Genomic DNA, 20,882 nt, shown 5'->3' with positions numbered 1-20,882 from the left:
AGATATTTTTATAGAAAAGACACTTTGTAATATTATGAAATAAATATTTGAAATCTTCAAACTTACCAGCACTTAGTGTCTTTATTCTGTGGGGCTAGCAGGCTCCAGACCACTGTGTGTTGGTAGTACTGCCTGTGGGTACTTCGGTGATACAGCACAGAGCTGAGTAGTGCAAGAGCAGTTATGCAGCTCTAGAAGCTGAGATATTTACTGTCTGACCTGCTACAAAATAAGCTTACCAACTTCTGAAGTACATGCATTATCATATTAGCTTTCCTTAGTTAGAATAAAACAGAATTAAAGCTCCTACATCTCCTGCATATAAACCACAGACCATCTGGTGTTTGTTGAGGGACTGCATCTGAGAGAATTGTCTTGAGTGATAGAATTAGAGGCAGTGGGCCACTGGTGTAGACTAATGTCTGAGATACTTTGAGTAAATGCCACTTTTAACTTTATTTTGGTCTGTTTTTCAAGTAGGCTTTTTATTTTAAAAGGAAAATGTGATTTCTAATAAATCAGTATAAAATGATACACACTGCGAAGAAAACTGGCTTCCCTAAGGAAATTTGCCACCAGTTTGTTTTATTTTCTTTTAGAAATTGCCTCATGTATGTATCTTATAGACGTACATAGTATTTTTATATTTCCCCATTTCTTTTATTTTAAAAAAAAAAAGCCGAGCCAATATATACCCTTGATGTATGGCTATCTATATTAACATAATATATGCTTAGAAAGTCTATCACTTTAATGTTTTACTTAAAATAATTCATCCATGATTTTTGCTGCATGTTACTGTTTTTACCCCTCACTAGTGTTGGGGGGGGTGGGAAGAGGAAGGGTGGGTAAGGAGTTCAAGGTCATCCTTTTGATACTTAGTGAATTTTAGGCCAGCTTGAGTTAAAGAGACCCAGTTTCAAGAAATAATTAAATGGAGAAATTAGTCCTATGGTCAGCGTCTGTCTCTGAGTCCTTGTAAGTATCCTTTTGTGCCTTTTTCTTTGAGATCAGCAATTGTCCTCTCCTTAGCTTCACACACCTAAACCAGGTTTCTGTGGGAATCACTGTCCCTAGCTTCATTAGCATACTGGTTAAAAGAAAAGGTATGAAAATGAAACTTTTATTTTATTTAGATTAACATTACTACAGGATACTTATCGCTCGCACCAGAGAGAATATGAAAAATATGAACAAGACATCAAGAGTTCAAAGACTGCAATCCAGAATCTGGAGAATGCACCAGATCAAAATCTAAACTACAAATTCTACAAAGGCATGAAAATTTATGTGGAAAATATAATTGATTGTCTAAATGAAAAGGTATATATAACTATTCTTAAAGTTAGAACCCTCCCTTATTGGTCAGTTAACAGAGAAAAGACAGGCTGGGGAGATGGCTCCATGGGTAAAGGATTAAACAAACACAGGGACTGAGAACCCACGTAGAAGAGGTATGGTGGGGTGGGATTTAAAGAGGCTCTTACTGAGTTCTAGGATGACAGTTCCATGCTACCACACAGATCTTTAACAAGCTGTTCACATTCCCTTTAATGTTAGACATGGGCTGTTAGTTGGTTTCGGGGTTTTGAGATTTTTGTTTTCATATGGTTTTTGGTTTTTTAGTTGCTATTGTAAAAAGTTACATAAAACTTATTGCATACATTTTTTTTCCATGTATTATATCGAGACTGCAGTTTCCCCTTTCTCCTCCCAGTCCCTCCCTTTAAGTCTTCTTTCTCCCAGATCCACTCCTCCATTTATTTCCCTTCAGGAAAGGGCTGGTCTCCCAGTGATATCAACCAAACATGGCGTGGCTGTTGCAGTAAGACTAGGGACATCTCCTCATATTAAGGCTCAATCATAACACTTCATCTAAGACATATTACTGGAAAAATTAATTGCTGGATTGGTTAAAAAAATGGATTTTGTAAAATGTCTATTTTGATGGGGGGGACCCTCATTTTCTTAGCTGGATTAATTTTGCTTATGAACAAGGTCCCAGTCTAAAGCTTAGGGTGATTTGGTTCACTTGTGGTGATCATCCTGCCTTAGCCTCCTCAGTTCTGGGAGTTCACGTGTGTGAGCCACCATGTCCTGTGGAGATCTTTTGCTTATAAATTCTCTAGTCCTTTACTCTGTTCAAATCTTGGTTCTTGGATTTTTTTTCTCTTAGTTTTTAGAATTTAAACAAATTTTTATGGTTTCAGACATATTGTATTTAATTTGTTTGGTTGTTTTTGCCTGCATGTATGTCTTTGCAGCACATGCATTCAGTGTGTAGAGTCCAGAAAAGAGCTTCAGATCCCCTGGTACTGGAATTTCAGGTGGTTGTGAGCTGCCATATTAGTGCTACACAATGAACTGGGTCCTGGAAGAGCGGCCAATGTTCCTAACCACTGAGCTATCTCTGCAGACCAATTTAAAGTTTTTAATTTTAAATAATTTTAAGATAGTTGTTCAATTAATCTAAAATTTACAGGGTTTATTTTGATACTTGTAGGTTTTAAAATTTCACACTGTAGGTCTTTAAGTCTTAAACCTCACACATTTGTGTTTTGTGCATATTCAGTCCTGACATTGGAATCTCTACTATCTTTCTACAAGGTAAGTTATTTATACCACAGAACTTCAGAATAAAAAAGATAGGGCTGGGCAACGGTGGCACACACCTTTAATCCCAGCACTCAGGAGGCAGAGGTAGGCAGATCTCTGTGAGTACAAGGCCAGCCTGGTCTACAGAGTGAGGAGAGTGAGGAGCTAGTTCCAGGACAGACTCCAAAGCCACAGAGAAACCCTGTCTGGAAGAACCAAAAAGGAAGGAAAAGAAAAAAGATAAAAAGTCTACTTTTCATATCATTTTATTCATCATGAAATATTATTTGTCCTTTACTTGTTAATTGTCAGTGATGCTTGCCTTCTGTGGTATTTTTTAGTCTTAATTATTTTCTTCATTTGTCTTTGGATTACACTTTTCACATCCTGCCGACCTACATGGGGTTGCTGTAGCTGGCATCCTGGAAGCAGCTGCAGGACACTGGAGTGAAGTGACTGCTCTTAGGAAGTAGGATTCCAGTTTCATCTGGTTACTGATTTCTGTAGCAAAGCCCTCTTAGCTGTCCCTAGAAACTCTCTTCCATTTTATGAAGTTTATTCTGGTGGCGGGGCTCAAATGGGGGCCTCACGCCTGCTAGGCAGACCCTGTGCCCCTTGCTGCATCCCAGCTTCTGTCCTCTCATTTCCCCTCCGTCCTTTACCTTTCACATACACATTCTCCTGTCATTCGGTTCATAATCTGTGATACTTGCACTAATACTAGAGTTATTTATTCAAGAATTGAATGTGATCATATTACCTTTTACTCTTTCTATAATTCTTTATTGGTAAACAGGGAAATGTCACATATGTGTTTCAGATTGTCAGCATTGAGGAACTAGAATCATCCACGCGCATGCTGCTTTTAAAACGATCAGAAGCACTTTTGAAACGCAGGCAAGATGAGCTAAAATGGGAATCATCCTATCTGCAACAGTTATCACGTTAGTATTCCCTGTGTTCTGTTATTATCGCTAAACTAGATTGCCATCTGGAGAGTAAAAGTACTTTTAGTTCTCTATTTTTTTAAAAAAAAAAAATAGGATTGTATTGCCGTGATGAAACACCACAACCAAAAGCAAGTTGGGGAGGAAAGGGTTTATTTTCGTCACAGTTCCTTGTAACAGTTCATCACCAAAAGCAGGTAGGGCAAGAATGCAAGCAGGATAGGAATCCTGTCTTGCTTCCATTGCTTGCTCAGCCTGCTTTCTTACAGAACCCAGGACCACCAACCCAGCTGTGACCCTCCCACATCAATCACTAGTTAAGAATATACCCTAAAGGGTTTCCTACAGCCAGATCTTATCAAGACGTTTTCTCAGTTGAGGCTCCCTCCTCTCTGATGACTCTTAACTTGTGTCAAGTTGACATAAAACTAGCCAGAAAAAGCTTTTTCTATGTTTTCATACGGATCCTTTTCCCAAACATGACATTACAGAGAAGAGTTTCAATATACCTTGTTTAAGGTTAAAAACTAAATATTAGAATTTCCAGTCACTTAAGCATTTGCGACAGAGTTTAAGTGTTTATTTTCTTCGTATGTGTGTGTGAGTATATATAAGTGCATCACGCATATGCAGGACTGTTCAGGGGTTAAAAGGATATACAGTCCGCTGCAACTGCCACTACAGACAATTATGAGCCATGTAGGTGCTTGGAACTGAAAAAAAAAGCAGTCAGTGCTCTTAACTGCTGAGCCGTCTCCCCAGCTCTCTTGACACCGTGTATTTATATGCCATTAAATGAGCAGAGTGGTTGGAAAGGACTTTCCAGCTCTGTAGTTGAAGCCTGTGAAGACTGGTGGGTGTCAGCAGAGTTGGTAAGGGATGGCCATTCCATGTCCTCACACCACACTGCAGCCACAGTTGTGTCTTAGCTTGATGTGCTCTGGGGAGTGAGATCCAGTGTAGGTGACAAAGAACAGTAAAGTGACTGCCAAACTCCCATATTTGTCATTCATAAACAGTGGAACTTGGTGAATGAAGCAAGCCATACATAGTATAAGTAAGATGTTGGCAGTATACATATTTCTAGTATATGATTACAGAGGAAATTGGTGTAATTGCTAGAAAAGAAAAAAGAATGAGAAAAAAGAAACCTACTGTACTAAGTGGCACACACCAGCAAGATACATTTAGGGCAACAGGCTTGATGGTTGTTAACACTGATAAGTAATGGACATTTAGATTCATTGATAACACAATTAAATGTTGAGCATATTTCGTGTTCTTATATATACACATACATACTTCATATTACCTATAGCCTCAGTGATTCACTGTTCTGAGACTGTAGTACAAAGCTAATTTTGTGAATTAACAGGCAAAGCTGAGACATCGGCAAATGGAAGCTTGGCCCTAGATGACAAGGATCAGCGAATTCTGGAAGAGATTGAAGCACGAAGGTATCTGTACAAAGTGAAGTCTTAGCACACTGAGCAAGCACTTTTTACTGTTGCAGTAGAATTAACTTTGTGAGATAATCGCCCCACCTAACATGCCGAGTTTCAAGAATGATGTAAAACCAAAGCTGAGTTCAGCTGGCCTCACCACTTTAGAGACAAACTGGGGCTCAGGCAGAACTAGTGAGGTGGCCTTTGCTAGGTGATTGCTTTGAACTAGAAACCACTTCTAACTAGTTGCACTCTCTTTAAGAAGTCTTTCCATTCAGAGAATGATCTGAGTTGCACAAGAACCAAAGAAGCTAAAGAAACAGAACGTGTCTGACATAGTTAGAGAAAATGGTGTTAGTATGGTGATGTGTCCATTAGAGAACAATAACATTGTTTTTCAGTATTTTCTACAAGAACTGTTTGCTTTTGGTTTACTTTATTGCACAATGCAGGATGCAGAGAAGACAAGCAAGAGTGCTCGCTGGCAACTGTGACCATCAGGAAGGGACTTCTAGTGACGATGAGCTGTCTCCTGCAGAGATGACCAACTTCCAAAAACGCCAAGGTCATTTGCCAAGGTTCTAACCTATTTAAAGTGTTAAAATAGTGAGGAAGACTTGTTTTAGCTGCCATTAGATCCATACTACTAAGACAGGAAAATTTAGGAAAAGTGAAAACATTTTTTGCATCAGACTTGCTCCTCCAGAGAAGTGTGATGTGAGCGCTGTGGCACTTGCCAGCTCTCTGTTGCCTCCTGGGTCACAAACAAGCATTTTGGCTGCATTTCTTTCCTCATCTGTTACCATTTATAATTTAAAACAACTAAATTTAGAAAAACAACTTTTTTAAAAATCACTTTATTGTCATGAACTCAGATTAAAAGCATCATGAAGCTACATTAAGTTAAACCCTCGAAAACAGACATTTGCCAAGTTCCCAACTATGAATCTCAGTGAACTCCACAGTGAGCCTGGAGCCTGCTTGGGGTTCTGTACTTTCATTATCAGTTACACTTTGCTTTTCCAGTTTTGTAGGAAAAGCTTATTAAAGGTGTAATGCTCCTGCTGGACAAAGAAGGACGCAGTGTGCCTGTCCAACACAGTGCTGGTCCACACAGCCTTCAGAGGGTTCTCGTAGGAGTGTTGAGAGATGTTGGATCTTGAGTTGAGGGCAGGGCACTAATACTTGGGCTCCTCATCCTTTCAGCTACACTTTATTTACCTATGCATACACAGGAAAAAACTATGTCAGAACTGAAAATAGAAAGCAAGTAGCTTTAGATTGTCTCATGACTGTATGCCCTTTACCTCTATTTTTGTCCCCTAACATTAGCCTTTCTTGTTCTCCTTTCTACAGTGCTACACTGTACCTACACTTGATTTGTTTCCATGTAGACATGTATGCAGTATGTCTGCCTAGGAGGGAGAATGTGAAGTGTTTTTCTTTCTGAGATTAGGTGACTTCTCTTAATGTTAGACATTCTAAGTCCATCCATTTTCCTGCAATTTTGTGATTTCAATTTTCTTTAGCTCCAAATAGTATTCCATGTTAGATATGTCCCAGGTTCTCAACATGAGTTCATGGTGGACATCTTGGTTGTTCCATTTCCTTTCTTGTAGAGCATCAATAAACAAGGGTTACAGATATGTCTATGATAGGGTCTGTGGTTCTCTGAGTGTATGTACGCTCAGGAGTAAATAGCTTAATTTTTTGAGGAACCTCCAAACTGATTGCCTTCATGGCTGTGTTAATTTTCACTCGCACTGGCCGAGGATAAGGTTCCTCTTCCCCCACATCTCCAGCATTTACTGTTGGGTTTCCTGATGGCTTTTCTGACTAGAGAGACGGGCTCTCAGTAGTTACAACCTGTGCTTCCCTGATGTGAGTAGCTTTAAAATTGCTATTGGCCATTGGTGTTTCTTTTGAAAACTTTCAGTCACTAGCTCATTTGTTGATTGGCAGTTTTCTTTCCTTGGTTTTTAAACTCTGGTTCTTTGTGAATTCTGGGTTCTAACCTGTGCCTGAGTACAGTTGGTTAAGCTTTCCTTCCATCCTGTGGCCTGCCTGTGCGCTGCTAACAGGTGACCCAAGAAGGTCATAGTGCAGCCCAAAGGTTCTGGGCTTGGCTGTTCACGAGACTCAATGGAAAGGGGCTTTTTTCCTTGCCTGCCTCCGTTCATTATCATTTGCTTGTTTTGTTTAAATCAGTGGGTTTTATCTGCCTTAACGGGAAAGTGACTATGGTAATGATATGGGACAATAAATGTATATTTTGGCCTATAGAGATGGATATAGTAGGCTTTATTAGTGTCGATATTACCACTTTTGTTACAAGTGACTTTTTAAAAAAAATTAAACTGAAACTCATAATTAATTGTTGGCAGGAAAGTAGGCTTAAAATACATAACATAAAGAGACTTACTTTGTTTGCAGGTGACATTTTACAAGATTGTAAGAAAGTTTTTGAAGATGTGCATGATGATTTTTGTAACGTCCAGAATATTTTATTGAAATTTCAGCAGTGGCGAGAAAAGTTTCCTGATTCCTACTACGAAGCCTTCGTTGGTTTCTGCTTACCAAAGCTTTTAAGTCCCCTGATACGAGTTCAGTTGCTTGATTGGAATCCTCTTAAGGTATCAGTGCTTAACATGTGCCTGTGCTGGTCGTGTCTGCTACTAGTGTGTCCTGCCCGTCAGGCTAACTATAAAATGTCACAACTTCAGCCTGGCCTGATGGCTTAGCAGGTAGCTACAAGGCTTATGACCTGAGTTCGGATTCTGGGACCCATGTGATTGAAGGAGAGAATCCTTCAATCTTCTTTTTTTTTTTTTTTTATTTTCGAGACAGGGTTTCTCTGTAGCTTTTTGGTTCCTGTCCTGGAACTAGCTCTTGTAGACCAGGTTGGCCTCAAACTCAGAGATCCGCCTGCCTCTGCCTCCCGAGTTCTGGGATTAAAGGCGTGCGCCACCACCGCCCGGCTGAAGGAGAGATTTAAATGCCAGAAGTTGTTCTCTGTCTCTCACACTTGCCATCCCATAGCATACGTGCTGGTGTGCATGCAACACATACACACAAGTAAATTGATTCTAAGGCATAGTAGGACCAAACACCAGTAATTCAAACCTACTTTTAATGCTCTTATAATGTGTGAAAATTACCCCAGAATGATGTTGTATTAAGTTAGGTAAATTTGGCTTAAAAACCTGTTCCAAGGATTATGAAGTTGGAAGTGACAAACTGGAAAGAGTTGGTTGGCAGAACACATTGAGGAGAAGGCATGAAAGCTGGGCCGTAGGGGGGAGCAGGAGCTCATGAGAGCACTTTCCTGAGAGTGAGGGGGATCCCAGTTCAGGGTGAGTACACTAGCCTTCAAGCCTGGATTCAGAGCTGAGGATATGAAAGTAATACATAGGGAAGGTAATGTGGAGTTCTAAAAACATGGTTTATTCCATTTATTTGTGTATGTGGTAAGGTGCATACATGCCGTGGCATGCTTATAGGGTTCAGAGGACTGTGCTGGTGTTTGTTCTCTCTGTTATGTGAGTTCCATTGATCCAACTTAGGTCATCAGACTTGTAGCAAGGGCCTTTCCTCCTGCATCATCTCAGGGCCTTGACAGTGGTGTTTTAGGAGCCACTAGGAGTAACTACCTTAGAAGAATAAAATATAGAAGACTGTTGATATAACCCAAGTTCAGGGTGAGCCTGGCAAAGGGGGTGCTGGGTTTAAATTCTGTTACAAAGTAAGAATTAGTAAATACAGAGAAGCCCTAACCCTCCACATGTGAAGACACCCCAGGGTCTGGATCCTGCATGCTAGAAAATGAAGATCTAGAAGGAAATCTCTCAGTAAATCAGCAAGACTCAGAGAGTAAATGGTGCAGCGTGTCTCCTCCTCGGTCTTAATCATCTGTCTTCAGGCTTCCATAGGACCACACCACCCTCCCAGGATAGAGCAAGGTCACTTCTAAGGATAGGGAGTTCAGGATATTTCATTCATCTACTCAAAAAGTATCAGCCATCTGCTGTGTGCTAACTGATTAACTAAACCACATGCATATTAAAATTCTTACAAGAAGTGAAAAGACTGAAGAAAATTTTGTTTGAGTAAGATGAATGAATTTTATCAGTAAATCTCATGGCAATTCCAAATGCCTAGCTCATACATGTTTTTTCACTCTGTGTACTGCCATTGCTGGTCTCTGAATGTCCTGGCACACAGTGGCCTTTGCTGCATTTTTGCTATATGGATGAATGCATAAAGCACAGTTTTTAGTTATCTTCCTTGATGCTCTGCCATGCCATCCTGCGTTACCATGGTGGTCTAGTGGTGTATACATAGTGTTAAAACGTAATTATTCTCTTTGAGCCATAGAAAAATTCTGGGGATTTTGGAAAAAGTTAACTTATAAGTTTAAGAATGTATAACTTTATAATCTCATCTTATAGTTGGACTCCAAAGGTCTAAACCAGATGCCCTGGTTCACATCCATAACAGAGTTTGTGGATGGCAGCATGGACGATACAAAGAAGGAAGATGAGTCGGATAAAAAAATTCTGTCTGCTGTCATCAACAAAACAGTTGTTCCTCACCTTACAGGTAATCTTGATTCTGTCATGATCATAAATATACTTTTAGAAGTTTGGAGACACGAGGAAATGCTGTATGCAGTAAAGAGCAATTGATTTCATATGTAATTAGCCTGGTTGGGAAATGCTTATTTGTATAAACGTTGCCCACATTAGTAGTGGTGGCACACGAAGTCATTTGTCACCATTTGTCAAGAGCAGCACACCGTCATATGTGTTACATACATTTCTTTCCCTTTTCTTATATTTCTTTTCCATTTCTTGTTACATTTCATGTGTGCTTGCCATTAGCAGCTAGTGATGCTTTTACTTCTGTCCTTAAAGGCTTCTTTTACTAAAATAGTTTTTTTTTTAATAAAACAGTATTTGACCAGAATCTTTTTATTGTATTCCAGAGAATGAGTTTTGAACTTGGTTAAACTTTGAAGATTATTATTCATTCTGAACAGTGGTTTACCTTTTTTAATCCAAACTTTTTAATCCTAACTCTGTAAACGGAGGCAGAGCTTTTCTTTTGTCCCAACAAAAGAATCACACAACAGCATATATTAATTACAGAATGTTTGGCCTGTAGCTCAGGCTTCTTACTACCTCTTAGAGCTTAAATTAACCCATTTTTATTAATCTACATTTTGCCACGTGGCTGTGTGGCTTTACCTGTTGTCTAGTACATCTTGTTTCCCCAGTAGCTGTCTCACATCTTCTGTCTCTGCCCTTCCTCCTGTTTCTGTCAGCACACTTCTGTTAGAGCCCACCATCCCATAATAAGATAAATACAGCCCAGACCTTCTAGTTTTGATTCTGTGTGTTCTGAAGACAGCACTTCCATTGTGGGGCAGGGGGCAGGAGAACATTAAGAAAGGTTCCATGGTTTTGACTCAGTTGGGAATCTGAAGGAGGCAGCTTAGAGTAGAAGTGATCAGCAGCACTTTGGTAGGCTGTGTTGCTTTGGGTGCCTGACTCTGCGTGGAGTATCAGATAGGTTGCTGAGAATAACAGTCAGGAGTTCAGGCAGGCGGTGGCTGTGTGTTGGTGGCACTTAATCTCAGGAAGTGACAGGAAATAATAAGGAAGTGAGTGCAAGAAGGAGCGAGAAGGAAACAAGTTGAGTCCTCATAGAAGTGACAGGTACCCTGCCAAGACCAGAGAGAAGACCAGGAGGATGGTGTCTCAAAATCCATGCAGAGTATTTCCAGGAAGAAAGAAGGGGCCCAGTTTTGTTTGCTGATAGTAGCCACAGAAGAATTAGAATCAATCTTTGGAGCTGGCTATGCCGGTGTCCTGTTTACCTTGAGAGATGCACTCATCCCTCTGTGGAATGTTCTGAGGCCTGATTGAGAGGATTCCAGAAAGACAAATACAAGGTAGATATCTAGACAGGACTTTGAGGAATTCTGTTTTAAAAGGAGAGACAATGGTGGATAGCACTGAAGAGGGTATTAGGGATTATTGGAATTGGGGAGATAATGTAGTGTTTAAAACTCTTGTACTCAGTCATGAGGACCAGAGTTCAGATCCCCAGAACCCACATGAAAACCTGGTAGGAAGGCGTGGTGGCTGGCATGTAATCCAAAGTGCTTATAACAGGGAGACAGAGGATCCTAATAGCAAGCTGAGTAGCCAGAATAGCAACCATCAGCACGAAGCTTCTCTCTCTCTCTCTCTCTCTCTCTCTCTCTCACTCACTCACTCACACACACACACAATCAAGTGTTCACACAAATGTGCATCCATACTCATGAGGATAGAGAGAAGAAGGAAGTAGAGATCCTTCAACTGAAGTGAGAACCAGGAGAATCAACCAGGCAAGTGAGCAGGCCAGGGCAAGAATTCCTGGCTGACATTGAGGCTCACTTGAATTTTGGGAGATCAGTTTGATATACCTTTCTTTAAAACTACATTTCATCTGCAGATTGCAGGCACAGTTAGTGAGAAGTGAGTTTATCTAGGGTTATAGATTAACCTGAAGTGTGTAGCAAAACCCAAGGACAAAGAAATTAGGGTGTATGCAAAGAGGAAGTAGTAATGATTAGAAATTGAGAGTATGTGCAAATCGGAAATGTCGTGATCGGCCATGGATTTTTAGCCTCAGTAGAGTGGAGCAGGTAGGCTAGAGATGAGAAGCATGATCTACTAACTTGTGTAACCACTGACATGTGTTTCAGACTTTGTAGAGTTCATTTGGGATCCCCTGTCAACCTCACAGACAAGAAGTTTAACAGTGCACTGCAGACTGGTGTTTGAACATTCAGCTTCTGAAAATGAAGTTAGTAAAAGCAAACAGGTAATGATTTCTGCCGATTTGGGTTTTAGCTCAATGGTAGATCACTGACCTATCATTCATGGAACCATGAGTTCAATCCCCAATACCACACAAAATAAAATAATTTATATAAGCTCATATTTTAATATGTGGATATATTACCTAGAAAGTGATCTCTCTTTTTAAGCTAGAGTAGAAATTATTTAAAAGTTGGGGTAAAATAAAATTTGCATTTTGTTTTTGTTGTTATAACTATTGATATAGGACTCTTAAAGTATGTTACTTATAATTAAGTGGAGAAAGAAATAAAATTTTATTTAGTTCAGTATGCTTTTGTGGAAAAATGCATTTGCTTAAATTGTACATTTTTGGCCAATATATGGGTATAAGGTCTAGAGTAGCTTAATGTGTTCTACATACTGAATCTTTTTATTGGTAGTAAGCCAATTTCAATTTTCAATAGATGGAGTCTTTCTAAAAATGAGAACAGCATGTCACTATAGAAATGTTGCTGATACATGAAATAAACTCCCATCATCTGTTCATCTTAGTAGTAGTAATTAGAGCTGGATATTTTCATTCAGCCTTAATTCTCAGTTATCCTAGTGGATCTGAGTGTTTACATATATAGATATCAGAGGCTTTAGCTACTATTTCATGTAATAGATGCTATAATATAATGTCCTTCAAGTTGAGTTACTGAATTCAATATTTGTCTCATTTATAATTGTTGGTATACAAACCAAATGAATTATCCAAAGTGTGATTACTGTGTCAGAGGACAGACAAGCCAACAAAGACCCACATCTACACTTTATGGAAGGCTTGTAGGAATCAGAAGGAAAGGACTGACAGGGCCTGTTGTTGTTTTTTTTAAAAAAGATAAACAAAAAACAAGATTTTAGGCAGATAGCTTGGAGGTCTTTATGGGAAGCTGCACAAAACCACACTGCTCTTCAAAGTGAGACTGAAGTACAGTGAACAGGGCTGCACTCCCCAGATTTGCAAACAGTTAAAAAAAAGAAAAGAAAAGAAAAGAAAAAAACAAGCAGGGAAACAGTATAGTAAGGATGGAAGGTGTGTAACCCTGACTGGCCTGGAGTCACAGAGATCTGCATATCTTGTGTTAGCATTACAGGCGTGTGCCACCGTGCTTGAACGAAAACGGAATGTCTTAGGCACAGCTAGGAGGACTACAGATGGGATTCCACAATGAGTTTTGTTGTTTTGTTTTTCTCTTTACTGATTAAATTTGTTCTTTGACAGTTTCATGTGTACATAATCATCTACTTTCACCCCAGCTCTCCCTTCTCCCTTCTGCCTCTGCCATCCTTTCCTCCCACGGCTCCCTTCCTTTTGTTTTGTTTTGTGACCCTCTGATTCTAACCAGGACTGTGTGTGGCCATGGGTTTGGAACTGTATTGCAGCCTGATAGACTCCAATAACTGTCCCTTCTCCAAAATCAGTAGTTCATCAGGGAGGGATAGGGCCCCAGGACCTCCCCAGTCCATGATTGGCTCTTGACATCCCAGGCTTAACAGATAGACAGCCACTGCTGCTCAGATTTTGTGTTTGCCATGGCTGTGCCATTTCCCGAGGATAGCATTTCGTATCTCTTCTCCCTGTCTTCTGCTCATACATTTTTTCCGTTCTCTCTTGCACAGCATTTCTTTTGCATTAAAGGGAGGGGTATAATGTCCTGTTTGGGGCTGAGCACACAGGTCTCTTCATTCACCTCCATTTACTGCAAAGACAGCTTTTCTGGTTAAGGATGAGTAGCAGTTGTCTGTGGATAACATAAATATTTAAGCTGCAGTTTGATGCCACATCAGTTGGCTAGACCCTAGTGGGGAGGCTGCCCCTAGAGCCTATGATCTCCAGATACTCCCATCCTAGTTATCATTGTACAAAGCTGAATACAAGGTCATGAGCTATATTCCAGCAATTCCATTTTAGTGTATATATTTATTCTGTATACATTAAGAGACTTCTAGGTATTTATAGCATCATTAAGCATAGTGGACCCCCTAATAGGAAACCATCGAGTGTCTAATAGTAGTAGCCATGCACAGAATGCAGTATGGCAGTGAAAATGATTCACCCACAACCACATGCATCTTTCAAGTTCCTACAGTGTTGTAACAGTGTGCCTGCAGAACAATTCACACCATTAAAATCTCCTGATTTGGTTACTATATTTCCAATTATGGCTTGCTGATGCTTTCCAAATTTTTAAATAGGATTTACTTAAATCTGTTGCTGAAAGAATTAAGAAGTCAATAGAAGATGATGTTTTTATTCCTCTGTATCCTAAGAGGTAAGAGCTCTTAATTTTTATACTGTTGGAAATAGCTTTTCTTTGAGGAGGAATAGGGTCATGTAAGACACAGTCTGTATAGCTCAGGCTGTCCCTGAACTTTCTACAAAGTTGAGAATAATCTTGAATTCCTCAACATTATGTGTGTGCTCCTGCCCTCACCTCTCAAATGCTGGAACTAGAGGCATGTGCCATCCTATCTAGCCCTTAGAGAATACAAATTTGTAGGATGTAATGCAAAAATCACTTTAGTCTTTTCTAGACCTAAAACACTTACTTACTGTCCTAAGATGCAAACCGAGATTTCAGCAAGTATTTCTCTAAGTCATGTGCCCCACATATGTATGATACTTAACATTTGGACATTGTGTATTTGAGTGTTTCCTGTGTTAAATTTACCCTAGATTCAGGAGGTTGTAACCTAGAGAAGTAAAGAACACAGGTGCTTAGCTCCACCATTCTGGGTTGTTTGACCTTGGGTCCTTGCTGTCATTATCTTCAGTACAAGGCGGGAGAAATCAGTAGTACCCCACAGGACAGCAGGGTGATGAAGACAGTGTTCAGAACAGCATGCCGTGTACAGAGGATGCATAGCACAGCCTAGCACATCATGGATTTCATCTTAGGTAACACGGGGCTTGATTTATGGTCATATACTTGCCAAGAAAACCTTGGTAGTGATGATTTGTGAACTCTGGCTACCCAATGATACTCCCACGATGGAAGTTAGGAGGGGGAAACTCGGTGATTCCTAGTTGATCTGAGTCAGGAAGAGGTATCTGCAAATAATAATTATGCCCCAGTAAGTTTTAGTTTTGTGCTGTTTTAGGTAACTAATATATTCACATAGTTCAAATTATGCTTGTGGTTTATTCATATTTAAGGCAATTGCTTGAGTCTTTTGGCTAAAATCAAGTATTTTAAAATGAGAAGGTGTTTTGTTTTTAAGATTTATATATTGTGAACATTTGCCTGTGTGTATATGTGTACATGTGTGTTTAGTTGCCAGAAGAGGTCAAAAGAGAACATTGGATCCCCTGGAGCTAGAATTACAGGCAGTTGTGAACCATACAACTGTGGGTGCTAGAAACTGACCCCGGTCCTCTGCAGGAACAGCAAGTGTTCTTAACTGCTGGACTATTTCTCCAGTTCCCTAAAATGAGATATATTTACTTTTACCCTGACTTTTGACTGCAGATTTTTGCCATTTATCTTATATGTGCTATAACCTTATTTCCCCCTCATTCTATATGAGATGAAGTATATTATAAGCAGGTACAAGCAGTTTGTTCCTTTCTCAGTGCACAGTAGGCACTTAGGTTTTCTATAACTGACCAGCATCTGAGTGGTAATCTTACCAACAGCGAGGTTATAAACAAACTGGCAGATACACGGTTCTGTGCTCAGAATAGCTACAAGAAACACTTGCAGAAACTCATTGTTGGTTGAGTGTGTATGCATTTATAATTCTTGGCAGATACCACCAGAGTGCCCTGATTAATTTTTCATTTTAAGTTGTTTAGTTAAAAATAAAAAGGGACCAGGGAGATGGCTTGGTGGTTAAGAGTATAATGCTCTTCCAGAGCTGACTGGAGGTTGATTCCCAGCATCCAGGTTGGGCAGCTCACAACTGCCTGTAACTCCAACTCCAGGGACTCCAGTGGCCTCTTCTAGCCTCTGCAGGCAATGCATTCCTGTGCACAAACCATACACAGACATACAGATATACACAGAATTCAAAACACAACAAACAATAAAAAGTCCTATTTTTTTTTTTTGCGGTTTTATTCTGAAAGAATAATAGTCCTTTATATCTTCTCTTTTTCCTTTTCTTCCCCCTCCTCCTTATTTGTTTCAAATTAGTTCCGAAGAAGGAAAGATGTCACCACATTCAAAGTTCCAAGAAAGGCAGTTCTGGGTGGCTCTAAAGGTGAGCAAAGTACTGTCTTTAAAATATATCTCTGTTGATCTTTGCATCCACACTTATGTGTTGAAGTCCACTCTGCCACTACAGTACAAAAGCACTAATAGTTTTGAGACATAGTCTCACTATATAGTCCTGGCTCTCCTGGTCTTTGCTATGGAGATCAGGCTGCCTTGTAGTAGGCCTTCCTGTCTCTGCCTCCTGTGTACTGGAATTAAAGGCATGTGCTACCATGCCCAGCCTTATTCTGATTTACTTTTTAATATTTCTAAAGGTCCTTTAAAAATGTAAAAGCAGTTTTTGTCTTATGGACCTTACAAAAGAAGCACTGGGTTGAATTTAATCTCAGGCTACCCTTGATTGAAAAGCTAAAGTTAAAGCCACAGTCGAGTTAGTGGAGGTAGAAAGATAAGGAGATCAGTTCCAATGTTGTTTCAGGTGAAGCATCAGAAGGATGCCACAGCTGACATGTGAGGAACACAAGACGTATCATAGCCAAGTGCCTGATGTTGGCATCTGGTGTTATACTATTCTTAACATGTAGGAGATGCAGGCTTGGGGGAGACCGAAATCTCCTTTGGATGTAGTAAAAACACATGGAACTGTGGAGATGTCCCCGTTCCAGGGGTTAGGCCACAGCTGAGAATTTGACAGCAGTTATGCATAGGCAGTATTTGGCCATGTTTGACAAGTTTTGAAAAGACTAGGATGGGGAACGGAGTGGGGGTGGGGTCTTCAGATGCACCTTATAATGAATTGTGAACCTTTGTGTCTCAAGGAGCTAAAGAATGAAAATGAGTATTAAATGCCATGATAAAGAACTAGGGGGTAATAAATGTCCATTGTGTTTGAGAAATTAGAAGGACATAAATGTCCTTAGCAGGAGCAGTTTCAGTGCAGAGAGTAAATGTGTGTCCTGGCCAGACCAGGGAAGATGCTTTCCAGGACAGGCAGCGATGACAATGACATGTTATTAGCCCAGATGTCATTCAGCACTCAGAATACTAGAAGACACAGATTTCTCACAATTCACAGAAACTTGAATTCAGCCCTCCAAATGCAAGATGTATTCATTGAAGATCTTATTATGAGGCACTTAACCTGTTACCAGGAGACTCTTAGGTTGTCTTGTTTTACTGTCAGCTACGAGGTTCTTGTCATTGCCAGGCTTCCTAGCAGCACACGTTAATACCAGCACTAGCCTTGGCATTGCTTTCTGATCCTGGTAAACTGCACTCTTAGACTTAGTGGCCGCAGACAATAAGAAGATGGGTCACAGTGGGGCACTGATCTAGAGGGCTGAGTTGCATGATGTATATTGGGTTCGGTTACCCTAATAATAGAAGTAGGATGAGCAAATACATGGAGGTGAGGATCGGGTATTTACTTGGGAATGTTCTTTGTTCCAAAGCTGACATTTACAGCAGGGCCAACTAGTGAGAGTGAGGGAGCTGGACCAGTTGTTTATCTACCATTATAGCTTTTAGGGCAGACACACATAATTACTTGGTATTTCTTTTAGCTCTTCCGCAATATTCTTCTTTGGAATGGACTTCTCCCAGATGACACCTTGCAAGATCTAGGACTAGGGAAGCTGCTAAATCGCTATCTTATTATTGCTCTTACTCATGCCTTCCCTGGACCAGATGCTGTTAAAAAGTGCAACCAGGTAAGCTATATAGAGTCAATTCTAATTGTGTCATTAATGTCTATAATTTTCAGTGTGGTGACTTATATCTCTAATCCCATCACTAGAGAAGCTGAGGTATAAGTATTGCAAGCTCCAGGTCAGCCTGGACTACAAGGTTAGACCCTCTCTCAAAACAGTAACAGCAGAGATTTAAGTAGTAGGATTGGAGAGATGTCTCAGTGGTAAAGACTTCATACTGCTCTTTAGTTTAGTTGATAGTTCCAACATGGGCAGCTCATAACACCTGTAACTTCAGCACTGATGGGGAATCCAGTGCCCTCTTCTGGCCTCTTCAGGAACTTGTACATAAACATACGATGACATGAATGAATCTTTAAAGATTTAGTTATTGAAATCTATATTACAACCATATAATTAAATTTTGGAGATTGCACATGAGTAAACAAATCAGTTAACAGCAAAACCCAGCAGCTACTTTCATATTTAAGAATCAGTATTCTGGTTTGAAACAACAGTGGTGGAAGAAATTAATGATGCCAGGAGCCAAGTATGGTTTGCACACTCCGTATCTCAGTACTTTAGGGGCTTAGGCAGGAAGATCGTGAGTTCAAGACAAACTAAGACAGAAGGGAGTCAGGGTGAAAAGGAAGAAGGAAAATTAAAAAGAGTTAAAGAACTAGGTTAGAAATTAGGAAAGCAGCTATAACGCATAAGATTAAACTCTACATCAAATTAAAAAAGTCTGGAAGTGGCCCCAAAATAGACAAGTCAAATCACCACATATGGGTATGGAAAACAACCTGCAAACAATGTGGCAAAGAGTGACCGCACCACCAGAACTGCTAGTCAGTGTACTGCAAAGATGCTTGTACAGCCAGCGGTGCAGAACAGTGGGGCTTTGCTGTTACTATTTCACTAAAATCCCCGTTGTGATGTAAGCCTGGGCTGCTACCATTCTTGGGCTGTAGAAGCCTTGTGGCCTGTAGTGTCCAGCGTTCTAGTCCTGGAAAACGGATCCACTGTCAAGAGAACACAGCTCTTCAGGGCAATGTTGAAAGCTTCAAACATTGACTTCTAAGAATTTATGCTAGGACAAAATCAGAGTTGAACATATAGATTTTAAGTACAAAGAACATTATAGCATTATTTACTGAAGGTAGCCCAAACTACCTGCATCAGTTACTTTTGTGTTGTTGTGATAAAACACCATGACCAAAGAAGACGTAAAGAAGAGCGAGTGTGTTTGGGCTGTAGTTTCAGAGGGAGAGTCTGTAATGGAGGGGAAGGCCTGACAGCAGAATGCTGAGATCACATTTTCAGCCCCACCAGTGACAGACCTCTTCCAGTAAAGCTCCACCCCACACACACAACACCTCCCCTAGCAGCGCCATGAACTGGGGGACCAAGTGTTCAAATTTTCAAATATGTGGACCTAGGGAGGCTGTTTTTATTCAAAACACTACAATGCTCAAATGTCTCCCAAACATTTGATCTGCCCGTAAGGTAAACGTCATGGTATTAAATGGTGCTTAGGAAGCCAGGCTTGGTAGCACAACCATAATCCCACCCTTATAGTTCTTAAATTTAAATCATTCTCTGTGTGGAATGTTCTCAAGTTGACTGCAAAGTCATCTCGAAAGTAGTGAAGGAGAAGTGTGTTTACACAACTTCTACAGCAGGTTTGAGAAGCAGGCCACAGGTCAACAGAACGGTCTCACCTCATACATGGACAGGCTTGCTGGCTCCATGAGAACTTCCAGACACATGTGAAATAGCAAAGCACTGGAAGGCACATACAAATGACAGTTCCAATCTAGTGAAGACAGGTTCCAAAACTTGTAAAGACAGGTAGTTTGACAAGCAGCTCTTCCATGTCTCTGTCTTCTGCAGTCCCACATCTGTATTTTTTCTCAATAATTAATAATACAGTCCTTTTTTCCTAGCCTTTACTTTATATTGCGTTTGTTGATGCTGCTGCTGCTAAGTCTGGACTTGAGGCCTCAGGTGTTTTAAACACCTACTCTGCCACCTACACATTCAGCAACACCCAGTCCTGTCATTGTTTTGAGACAGGATCTGTCTGCTACCAAGGCTGGCTGGCTTTGGGCTCAAATCCCTTTCTGCCTTGGGCCTCTCAGATGCTAGAATTACAGATGTGTACCACCATTTTCACCATTTTTTACAACTGTTTTAAGGCTGAAGCCAGCTCTCTCTTATAAGATGCTTTCTAGAATTTGTATCCATTACAGAGGTGCTTTCGCTTTCTCCTTTCTCCAGATCCTGGTCTTGATGTTACCAGTGATAGATAGCATGGCCTGCTCGACTGTCCAGAAACTCTGTATTTCCCCCTCCTTTCCTTTTCCTTCTTGTTGCTATGAGGAACTTATTTTTCTTTCAGCATTTTTCTGACTTTCCCAATTGTTATTTTTGGAAAAGGCTTTTTTTTTTTGCTTGTTTGTTTTGTCTCATGTGCACTACAGTGATCTCTTTGGCCTCTGTGGACATAGAAAGCACACTGGTATAGAATGAATTGTCATTCCTTTTCTTCCATTTAACATATTTACAATCACCTGTTGATTTCTTCTCTTGAATGTTTGTGTATGTGGAATTATAAGCATTGCTAAACAATGCACAGAGCAGATTCCATCTGCTTTAAGCTTTTAGCAATGAAGAATTTTTTTTAATCAAGTAACTTTTTCCATTTCAGTCATCTTGTATATATGGATGTTTTACCTGCTTATATATTTGTACTGTGTGAATGCAGTACTTGAGGTCAGAAGGGGACATCAAATCTCTTGGAACTGAAGTTACAGATGGTTGGGAGCTATCATGTGGGCTACAGGAATCAAACTTGGGTCCTCTGGAAGAACGGCCAGTGCTGCTATCCACTGAGCCCTCTCTCAAGCCACATCACCTTTGACACAGGAAAGGGAAATCTCAAACTTTGTTTGCTCTTGTGCTTTAAGCCTGCCATGTGTCTTGACAGATAGCAGCCTGTCTACCAGAGAAATGGTTTGAGAACTCTGCTATGAGGACATCGATTCCCCAACTAGAAAACTTCATTCAGTTTTTGTTGCGGTCTGCACGTAAATTATCCACAAGTGAATTCAGGTAATGCTCATTTAATCTTTCACCTCAAAAGCATAGTTCA

The 20,882-nt window shown here is 40.2% G+C and overlaps 1 protein-coding gene across 8 annotated transcripts in view; it reads left to right on the top strand.

Moving 5' to 3' along the window:
• The window catches only part of Gcfc2 (GC-rich sequence DNA-binding factor 2), a 35,399-nt gene that overhangs the window by 11,898 nt on the left and 2,619 nt on the right, over positions 1-20,882 (top strand). For 3 of the 8 annotated variants that reach the window (XM_050164957.1, XM_050164956.1, XM_050164955.1), the window contains exons 6-16: positions 1,137-1,323; positions 3,416-3,539; positions 4,918-4,999; positions 5,440-5,552; positions 7,421-7,620; positions 9,436-9,586; positions 11,742-11,860; positions 14,080-14,156; positions 16,020-16,086; positions 17,603-17,749; positions 20,718-20,842. In XM_050164957.1, the coding sequence (XP_050020914.1) occupies positions 1,137-1,323; positions 3,416-3,539; positions 4,918-4,999; positions 5,440-5,552; positions 7,421-7,620; positions 9,436-9,586; positions 11,742-11,860; positions 14,080-14,156; positions 16,020-16,086; positions 17,603-17,749; positions 20,718-20,842 (1,392 nt within the window). Of the gene's footprint in view, positions 1-1,136; positions 1,324-3,415; positions 3,540-4,917; positions 5,000-5,439; positions 5,566-7,420; positions 7,621-9,435; positions 9,587-11,741; positions 11,861-14,079; positions 14,157-16,019; positions 16,087-17,602; positions 17,750-20,717; positions 20,843-20,882 lie in introns of those variants that run through there. The other 5 variants (XR_007595826.1, XR_007595825.1, XM_050164958.1 and 2 more) reach the window with 5 other exon arrangements.

The sequence above is a fragment of the Alexandromys fortis genome, unplaced genomic scaffold (genome assembly GCF_014885135.2).
Source record: "Alexandromys fortis isolate MF-2015 unplaced genomic scaffold, M_Fortis_MF-2015_v1.1 scaffold_138, whole genome shotgun sequence".
Classification (NCBI taxonomy): domain Eukaryota; kingdom Metazoa; phylum Chordata; class Mammalia; order Rodentia; family Cricetidae; genus Alexandromys; species Alexandromys fortis.
This window is presented reverse-complemented; position numbering and strand designations above follow the sequence as displayed.